This window comes from Camelina sativa, chromosome 3 (assembly GCF_030686135.1).
Source record: "Camelina sativa cultivar CO46 ecotype springtype chromosome 3, ASM3068613v1".
Taxonomy (NCBI): domain Eukaryota; kingdom Viridiplantae; phylum Streptophyta; class Magnoliopsida; order Brassicales; family Brassicaceae; genus Camelina; species Camelina sativa.
The window spans coordinates 12089683-12099959 of NC_141882.1; the positions used below are offsets into that span (position 1 = coordinate 12089683).

General features: G+C 29.8%; 2 protein-coding genes across 2 annotated transcripts; one reads left to right on the forward strand and one right to left on the reverse strand.

Moving 5' to 3' along the window:
- The first annotated feature begins 6398 nt into the window (after window positions 1-6398).
- Window positions 6399-8543, forward strand: LOC104741457 (NAC domain-containing protein 10-like). The gene is made up of 3 exons (XM_087508886.1): window positions 6399-6945; window positions 7044-7236; window positions 7691-8543. Exons 1-3 carry the CDS (start codon window positions 6745-6747, stop codon window positions 8242-8244), a joined length of 948 nt encoding a protein of 315 aa, XP_087365012.1. The 5' UTR covers window positions 6399-6744; the 3' UTR covers window positions 8245-8543.
- A 417-nt stretch (window positions 8544-8960) lies between these two features.
- Window positions 8961-9822, reverse strand: LOC104776909 (kunitz trypsin inhibitor 2-like). The gene has a single exon (XM_010501075.3). The coding sequence runs from the start codon at window positions 9788-9790 to the stop codon at window positions 9074-9076; it is 717 nt and encodes a 238-aa protein (XP_010499377.2). The 5' UTR covers window positions 9791-9822; the 3' UTR covers window positions 8961-9073.
- Between the last annotated feature and the right edge of the window lie 455 nt (window positions 9823-10277).

Below are 10277 nucleotides of genomic sequence, written 5' to 3' on the forward strand. Positions count from 1 at the left end.
TTAGATACAGAAATAGGTAAAAGAATCTCTACTAAAAATATGAGCTGTTGGGTGAGGAAAATTAATAAAAAGTGGGCCAATTAAGCATTGAAAGCCCACATTGTTATCATTCATTAAGGGACACTGACACCTCACCCTCATCTTTTGCCTTGTCTCTCTGTCTCTTTCACTCTCTCAAAATAATTTCTCTCAATTTTTGTTTTCTTTGTTTTGCATTTCCTTTTTGTTATTGTTTTCAACTTGTTTCATGATGAGGTTTTAATAGAGAGAGATTCTATATAATTTGTTTGTCTTTCTTCTAGAACAAGCATCACACTTCCATGTCAATTTTGTTTTTGTAAAGCCTTTTTTTAATAGATATGATCATGCAACTAAGCAGCTTCTCTAGTTCTAGTAATTTTGGTATAGTCTTGTTGCTAATGGTTGGTACTAGGTAATATGAGTAAAGGAAATAGCATATACATTAGGTTTGTGGATATTACATAATTTATAAGAAACAAAAGTTATTATAATGGAAAGCATAGTAGGGACCAAGAGTTTGGATAGATAAGGGTGAGGATTGCGAAATGATCAGATACATCATTAATAATTTTTATAACACTTGAGTAATTGAGTTATTATGACCCACAACCACACGGTACACACTCACACTTTGGGTCATATGGTTTTTTTAAATGGGCATAGCATCGGACCTACATGGTTTTCCCACATTTTTGAATGCGTCTTACATTTCGGCTGAATCTAATTTGTCAAAGGCCCATTACAAACAAGGTTTAGGTAAAATATGTTTAGATTTTACAACTTGGAGAAATCACTTTTTTTTTTTTCCTTAAAAGTTAAAACATAAGTTGAATGAAGTTTTCAATCCCTATATGAATTTTGTTTTTCTTTTCGTTTTTAGTGAACTCTATTGTCTTTGTTTTGGGGTCATTTACACATTTTATATTTCTTATGTACAAGATAACAAGAAGAGATAAGTGAGATTCGGTGATGGTGATTTTAGTTCTAGAGCTAAATATATGTTAAATACTAAGTGAAATATAATACTAGTATTTATTGGAATTTTTTGTTATCTACCTGATTTCTTTATGTTTTATTTTATATATATGTATACTACATGTGTGAATATTACAGTAATGGTAAAATATATAACACTTTTTGTGTGTCTATAGCGCATATAATTTTTTAGAATTTACGGACAAAATCGGATCATTATGATTGAGTTTTCCAACTTGTCACGAATATGACACATTTGATAATGAAGTTGGAACAAAAGCTCGGTCCACATTTAATATATGTTTGGTAAATTTTGAAACTAGCTCGCTGTTTTCTTAAGTTTCTTAAAAGCCCACAAAGAGAAGAAACAATAACCACTTAAACCGAACTTGCTTTCATTTTTTTCTTCCTAAAATCTAAAAACAGAAAGAAAAAAAAAACAAAGAGAAAACGTTTAACTTACTAAGAAAATAATATAGACTTTTACAACAATCTATAAATAAATGCAGTTTTAACTTTTAAGTTTAATGTTAACTTGGTGAGACCATTTTGACTTTTCGAGAATAGTCATACTAATTAATAGCTGTGTGAACAAAGTGAACTCTATAATATGTTCTTGGCTTAATATCCAAATAGTACAGATAATAACATGATTATTCATAGAATACTCACCAATTGAACATAAAATAAATTGGTTAACCATTTGGTAAATAGTACAAACGAAAATGCCCTTTTAGCATTCCAATGGATTTTTAACTATTTTGTATCCCATTTTATCTGGAAATCTGCATTTTGTATCCCAAATAGCTAATTAGCTATCATTCATTCATCCTAATTGGATGACTTTTGGTACTACTTTTTGTAGGTTTAGCCTATTTGATGATCATATATTACAAATTCACTCTTTTGACAACCAAAAAAATAAACTCTTTTGACAAAAAAAATATGTTACAAATTCACTCATATATTAAAAAATATCGGCTGTCTCATTATATAAATAGAGAAATATTTCTAAGAAAAAGGTAAAAACAATAAAATCGACTGATTATTTGCTACATTTTGACATAATAAACTATTTCTCTAATTTCTAATACTAATTGCATACTTAACCCCCCCCCCCCCCACACACACACATATATATATATATATATACTAGTAGTTACTCTGTGCTACACACGAATTTAGTTTACGTTATTTTTGGATATTTTTTTTGTAATTTTGGAGATTGTTAGTTAAGACAATATTAATTAAATAAAAATATTATGTAAGATTTTTGATATGAGAGTTAGTAAAATGTGTATCATTCTATTTATAAGAGAAATTGTAGTTAAGAGCATTTGTAAAACTTATTATTTAATTGGATAATAAATGCATTAATCTTTATATCAATTAGTTAATGTAATTTATACTTTCTCCGATTTATAACTTGTCGTTTAAGGTTTTCTCGCATAAATTAAAAAACAACTATTAAATTATCTGTTTTACCCTTTATTAATATATTTTTAGAAATATTTCATTGGTCAAAACTTTAAAATAGTACGGAGAAAACTGGAATATTCACCAAACATTTTCATTGAAAATCTAAAACGACAACTAAATTAAAAGAAAGAGAGAGTATTTCATTGTTATAGGAGTCACAAAAACTTTGTGAGAGTTATAGATATGTAATCATTACATATTAATATATTTTCTTATATATGTAATATTTCTAAATACTATTATTAATCACTCATTGCATTACTATAAATATTATGAAAGTTACAAAAATGAGAGTTAGTACAACATATGGGATTGATGAGATAGAATAGAAAAGTTAATAAAAAATGTGTCTCGTTTATAAAAATACATTATTGTGAATTAATAACTAAAATTTTCTATTGTTTTAAATATATATTCAAGAGTTATATATTATAAATATAGATCTATGAACGGGCATCTTAGCTAATCAAGTCATGAATTTATATATATATTCACTTCTCTCTTTAAACAAAAATATATACAGTTATCTCTTTATCAAAAAAATATATTCAATTCTCATTTAGTTATTTAAATATTATATATTAAAATATACTTTAGTTTAATTTAAATGGATTGAAAATGAAATAAAATAATGTAATATCAAGATAATGTGAATTATTTATATTAAAGTGTGGAGATAAAACAGCCAAATATTACTCGACATTATCCTATACAACCCAAATATATGTATTATAATCTTATATCCTTAAACTATTTAATCATCAAATTATTTGTTAAGCGAAAATTTTATTATGTAAATTCAATTGAATAAATTTGTTACACTAAAAATTAAAAGAAACAAAATGACACTTGTGAAAGAAGAGATTATAAATGATAATCTTTTGTAGCTTTCCAAAAGAAAACTTTACTTTATTATTAGATGATATAATATAGTAAGGTTTATTTCAACTCTTACTCTAAGAATCTGACGCCTAACATCATTATATTAAAATTCTTTTAAAATCAAATACACATGAAATTATTTATTTTCTTTTACAAATATTTTTAAATGATTGCATAAATCATCAAAAGATGAACAATAGTTAAAATAATTTACATTTTTGGGGAAAAAAATATTCAAGACTTAGTAAGATAATATTTCTTTTAAAGTAGAAACTTCCCAAAAACGGATGATCCGAACAACGATACTATAGTTATCGGTGTTTTGTTGTTCGTTGGAGATTAGGATAGAACAGAAAGTAAATGTTTTAGTTTTCACAATAGTCTGAAAGAGGATGTGTTTGTATGGTAATAGGTTGTTTTAAGAAAACCAAACTTTATAAAATGTTTGAGCCTTTAAGAAGGAGAAAAAATTGAAATCAAATATTAATGATCATAAATTCGTAAGTGTTTCAAAATAATAAGTTAAAAATAAGAAGTAATATAAAAAAAATGAAAATTGAGGAAAATAGTGGGTATAAGGCAATGCATAAAATGATGGTATTATTTCAAATCAAAACATAATTGATTATGTTCATAATTTATTCTGAAATTCCTAATACGAAGAAAGAGGAAGTGTTTGTATGGTAATAGGTTGTTTTAAGAAAACGAAAATTTATAAAATGTTTGAGCCTTTAAGAAGGAGAAAAAATTGAAATCAAATATTAATGATCATAAATTAGTAAGTGTTTCAAAATAATAAGTTAAAAATAAGAAGTGATATAAAAAAAAAAATGAAAATTGAGGAAAATAGTGGGTATAAGGCAATGCATAAAATGATGGTATTATTTCAAATCAACACATAATTGATTATGTTCATAATTTATTCTGAAATTCCTAATACGAAAACTTATAAATTTATGTAATTCAAAAATACCATGACGTTTGAAATAATAAGTGTGGAAAGAACAAAATAATTATAAAATTAGATCAAAACCATCTCACAATCTTACGTAATTTTCCAGAAAGTAAGCTTAATTTTAATTTTATATAAACTATTTTTTTTAAAAAATTAAACTAATTTACTTAAATAATACCTATGCACCATCTTACTTAAATTTGATTTTGTTTGTGACCGTGAAAATTATATAAGATTCAAACACAAAAATTAAACCCAAGAATTCAAACCTATAAATTAAACCCAAGAAAATGTAAATGATTTTTTTTTTTGGTTTTATGGGCCTGTAGTTAATTTGCTCTAAACTATAGTTAATTATATCCAAACAAAAAAAATACAGATGTCAGAACTATAGTAAGCCAAGTGTCATCTCCAGTTAAGAAAACCTTCTCATATAAGATAATAACTCAATAACATCGTATAATTGTTGTGAACCAATCAAGTAGTGACCTAATTGTTTTTCATATAATTTCAAACAATCTTATATAAAAAAATAATCGTTTGCCTTATTGTATATTAAAAAATTGTTGTTGCCACAAATTTTCTAAATAATATATAAGATTGAATGAAACAGACTTATTTAATGTTAAAACGGATGAAATATTTAAAATTAATCATCCCTAAAAGCTTTCTCCGTAAGCTGTTTCGTTTTCTTTGTCTTTCACTTACTTTTTTTTTGGCTGAGAATATTATTAGTTTCTTGTTGAAGAAGCTTCGCATCTCCATCAAGGACCCGACTGCTTATACAAAATAAACAGAATTACCATAGCATTTATAGAAAAAAATGGTTGACCTCTTAAATATCTTTTATCGATGGTAGTACATTCTAGTTATAGATATTCTTTAAAAAATATTATGTTATTAAGTAAGAAACTCAATATTAGGTCTACCTTAATTAAGGACAACATTGGAAAAAATACGTATAAGGGGTAAATAATTTTTGGTGAAGAACCTGTTGTCAATGAGCAAATAATTGAAGATTTTGGGTATAGGTAACTTGCTATACACGAGATTTTGTACTGTGCGTGAAGATATGGTCTTCTTACTTCACCAAGTTGGTCTAACATATAAATAAAATGATAGGTGGTGTAGGATCTAAAAATTTCTCTTTAATCTATTATATATTTTGTGAATGATGAATTCTACTGCATATACGTGAAATTATGGTTAGTCACGTCGGGCATAACTTAACGTTTCAAGGAAGATCTAGCCATTGCCCATAATCGGTGGTGGATCGAGGAAGAAAAGTAATATGGGGCACAAAATTATATTTATCTAAAATGTTGTTTTTCAGCAATAAAAAGACACATAATAAGATTATATTTATCCTAAATGTTTTTTTTCAGCAATAAAAAGACATAGAATAGTACAAAAAATTGAGTTTTAACTGCAGGTTGTTAGGTTCGAACCAGTGACCTTCCTCTTAGTATGGGGCACTTTTTCCAAAAAGACCAAGAAACAAACATTGTTAGTTCATTGCATAAATAAATTTTATAAATGTGTTTGGGGCACGTGCCCCACCTGCTATAAACGTAGATCCGCCCCTGCTCATAATTCACACGATCTAGGTTCTTGGATTTTGTCTTTAGTTTATTTGTTACAGGATCAATCAAGATGATGTATATGGCATATATATGAATATGTGATATCTTTGTGAATACAAAATGATTAAAACTGACAATTAAAATTGTTAATTAGGAAAAGAAAATGAATTTCAATAACGACACTCCATCTCTCTCGTCACCTTTCTTGATTTTGAAGAGATTACTTTCTCTCCTTTTTTATATTTATTTATAAATTATATATATATATCCTGATTTAGTTTAATATTCTCTTGCATAAGGGTTTTTCCTAATTATGGTTAGACCCCATAGTTAACAAATTTCACACAAATCTAACTAACACATGCAATATTATTTAAACTGTGAAAACTAGCTAGAAAAAGAAAATATGGTTCAAAATAGTCATAATCAAAATTCGGAAAAATGCATTTAATAATTATATGTTGCAAACGTATATACATGCACCATTGATTAACTTGACGTCCACGCAACCCCCCTAAAATATTAGTTTAGTACATTTTTTTAATTTAATGTATTATAATTAAATTTTAGTTCCAAAACTTAACATTCACTTGCCTCTCTTTCTATATCACCTTCACATCTTTGTCTCTTGCTCTCTCTCTCTCTGATCTCTCTCTCTGATCTCTGTCTCTCTCGATTTTATCTTTTTTTAGTTCTGAACCTTCTGATTGTAACTAGATTTAGATTTTGTTAGGTCACTGTAGAGAGAGAGAGAGAGAGAGAGAGAGAGAGAGAGAGAGAGAGAGAGAGAGAGAGAGAGAGAGAGAGAGAGAGAGAGAGAGAGAGAGAGAGATCAGTAAAAGGAGGAGGATGAGCTGGTGTGATGGTTCAGATGATAACTACGACCTAAATATTGAAAGAGTATCGAACATTGATCATCCATCGATTCAACTCAAAGACCAATCTCAATCATGTGTCACGAGCGGTCCAGATTCCAAGATTATCGTTGAATCTCCTATTATGATCACTTGTCCTTCTTGTGGACACAAGATCCATCACCAAGACGACCAGGTTACAAATGTTAAACCATTAATTCACCTACATGCTCTCTAGTTATCAATTTGTTTACTTTATATTTGACAATTGTGATATAAATGAAATTTGATAAGGTTGGTAGCATCAAAGATTTACCAAGCTTACCGGCAGGAGTCAAATTTGACCCGTCGGATAAAGAGATCCTTATGCATTTGGAGGCGAAGGTCTCATCGGATAAGCGAAAACTTCATCCCTTGATCGATGAATTTATACCAACGCTCGAAGGAGAGAATGGAATTTGTTATACGCATCCTGAGAAACTTCCTGGTACGTAACGTTCTTTTTTTTTTTTTTGTAATATCAAATACAGAACAAAGAATAAAAAAGAGAGAACAATTTATATAAAAAGAAACTTGCTCAATTAGCACCATGAAAAACATTAAGAATTATCCAAAAATAACTCTCTTTTTTTTTTAAACACATGTTTGCATATATATGGATTATACACAAACAATTTTTTGTTTATTTTGGTTATATAATAAAATGATATTGCTAGATATGTATTTTTGTCGTGCTAGCTGTTTTATAGATAAACTTTATTCATAACTGTGATTTTTGGATTTATCCAAACACAAATGATTAAATCTAGAATTTTTTTTTTCTCTCTACAAATTTGGTGTAAGATTACAATGATTATATATAAAAAAATCATCAAATCCAATATTATTGGTGATCAAATCAACATATGCTTGACTTATCATGGCTATCTTACGTCAAGTAGGAGTAAGCAAAGACGGGCAAGTACGGCACTTCTTCCATCGGCCATCAAAGGCTTATACGACCGGAACACGAAAACGAAGAAAAGTGAGTACAGATGAGGAAGGACACGAGACAAGGTGGCACAAAACGGGCAAGACCCGACCCGTTTTTTCGCAATCAGGAGAAGCCGGTTTCAAGAAGATCCTAGTGCTCTACACCAACTATGGTCGCCAGAAGAAGCCGGAGAAGACGAATTGGGTGATGCATCAGTATCATTTAGGCAACAGTGAGGACGAAAAAGACGGTGAACCAGTCCTATCTAAAGTCTTCTACCAAACACAACCTAGGCAATGCGGCAATTCAACCGAACCTAAACCAAAGAATCTTGTAAACCTAAACCGGTTTAGTTATGAAAATACTCAGACCGGTTTTGGGTATGAGCATGGAGGGAAAAGTGAAGAGGCGTCGCAGGTGATTCGAGAGTTGGTGGTTCATGAAGGCGATGGGTCATGTTCGTTTCTTAGGTTTACTTGTGATGCAAGTAAGGGTAAAGAAAGCTTCATGAAGAATCAATAGAACCTAATAAATATAAATGGAGATGGAGTAAAGATGAGGAAAAGAATGAGAGGGCACAGATTCTTTGTGTAGGTGTTGGGTAACTACCATAGTAAACTATCTCAAAAGCTTTTGGGAGATTTAGGTTTTAAGCTTTTTTTGGGGATTTACCTGGGGGAGTAACTTTAACCTCGCCAGACATTACTGATCTTTTTTTTTTTCTATTTCTGAATAATATATGTCTAAACAATACTGTAATAGATCTTCTTTTTCAATTGTTGTAATAATTTAAGCTAATAAATAAAGGATATTATATGGAATTGGAAATTGGAACACATGGAACTCTTTGCTCTTCTTTAGAATTTGATGCAAATGATTTGGAGCTCGTCACTTCCATGAAGAATTTGGGCGTGGCGTTAAACGTGTGTGCACTGAATTGAAGATATGAAAGGTAAAAATAATAATAATAAAAAGATATGAAAGGTTTTTTATTTTAGTATGAAAATTTGATTATTATAAAATTAATTAAAAATGTATGGGAGCTTAACATTACCTCAACTTACTAAAAAAATAAAGTTCGTCAGTTTTTTTTTTTTTTTTTTTGGGCAAACTAATAAAAGTCGTCTATGTCTATGTCTATCTGCCAAAAATTTGCATGTAATATGATATCTAAGGAAGAATAATTTTGTGTTTAGCATATGATACGTTAAGTTTTCTTAAATTACTATTTTACTTCATTTAAGAAAAAAAAACTTAAACCATTTTATTGCTTTATTTTACTTTTACAAGGGATTACAACCCATTATTTATTGCATATTACAACCTAACTCGAGTCTCAAGGCTCTATAGTTTAGAAGAAAGGGAACATCTTTAGACTCGATTTTTCAAACGCAATCTTCTCAGATGTTCCAACCTCACGGAACTTAATCGGAAAAGCATTCTTATCATCTTCAGCATCATTAAGAACAAGTATGGGTGCACCATAAAAGCTGGTAGTGGCACCAATACTCTTACCTTTTGTGTCCGAGTCATTCTGGTAATGAACGAGCTTGTAAGTGTTTTCGTCGTTTCCATATTTCTGAAGCCTGAATAAGCTATTTCCATTGTTAGCACTACCACCAGTGGTTACATAAATATTGCCGGAAATCGGAGAGGAGGAATCGACTTCCCATATCTTCGAAGAAGGGCAAAGCCAGATTGGTGACTCGAACGTGATGGTTATGCTGGTGTTTGTGACCACATTGCCTTCGGAGGAAGCTGATGGATCGGAGATAGTAACAGGTAGGCCTGGCTGAAATGGAAGGACTGTTTGGACAATACCTAATGGACATATATGGGTTAAGTCAACGCTTGCTGGGACAAGACCACCTCCATTCTTACCTGAAGCTGGTTGGATGAAGTATTTGGTCTGTATTTTAAGTGGCTTTCCGTTACTGTCCTTGACTGGTTCCCCATCACTTTTAGCAACAGCCGACAAGAGAAGGAACAAAGAGATGAATGAGAACAGAATTGATGGCTTAGTGTTATTCATGGTGATTATTGAGTGACTTGAGTCGAAGACAAACATAGCGATATGGTATTTATAGCAGCAACCTAATGAAGCTATTGAATCAGAAGTAACTACAACTTTTGAAAAATTAGAAATCTTTCATAGCTTTATTAGATTTCATGTGACGCGGTGAAACACGTATTGGTTGCTATCTTTTTTTTTTTCTCATGAAGGATTGGAATACGTGATTAGCCAACTCTCTTTTGTCGTATTAATTAGATACGATTCTTTCTGAAATATATTTCCTAGCATGCTCATAGCTTAGCTGTCACCGTCTTAGCAAGATATATATATATATATATATATATATATATATATATATTATATTTATGAAGTCTTTTTGTTTGTTGTCACTGCACTATTGCAGACACGAGAAAAGATAATTCACATGAAAATTTCATGGAACGTATTAGTTGAAAGATGATAAAGAATAGGAGCCACCGATAACTCATCAGCATGTGACTTAATGTCTCTTCCTGAATGCTTTTATTGTAATTATGATGCA

What these genes read in the sequence shown, in the direction of transcription:
- LOC104741457 (XM_087508886.1), top strand. Translation starts at nt 6,745, where the DNA reads ATGAGCTGGTGTGATGGTTCAGATGATAACTACGACCTAAATATTGAA. An exon ending in TCCATCACCAAGACGACCAG is followed by an intron (nt 6,946 to 7,043) that starts GTTACAAATGTT and finishes AAATTTGATAAG; the next exon opens with GTTGGTAGCATCAAAGATTT. An exon ending in GCATCCTGAGAAACTTCCTG is followed by an intron (nt 7,237 to 7,690) that starts GTACGTAACGTT and finishes TACGTCAAGTAG; the next exon opens with GAGTAAGCAAAGACGGGCAA.
- LOC104776909 (XM_010501075.3), bottom strand. Translation starts at nt 9,790, where the DNA reads ATGTTTGTCTTCGACTCAAGTCACTCAATAATCACCATGAATAACACT.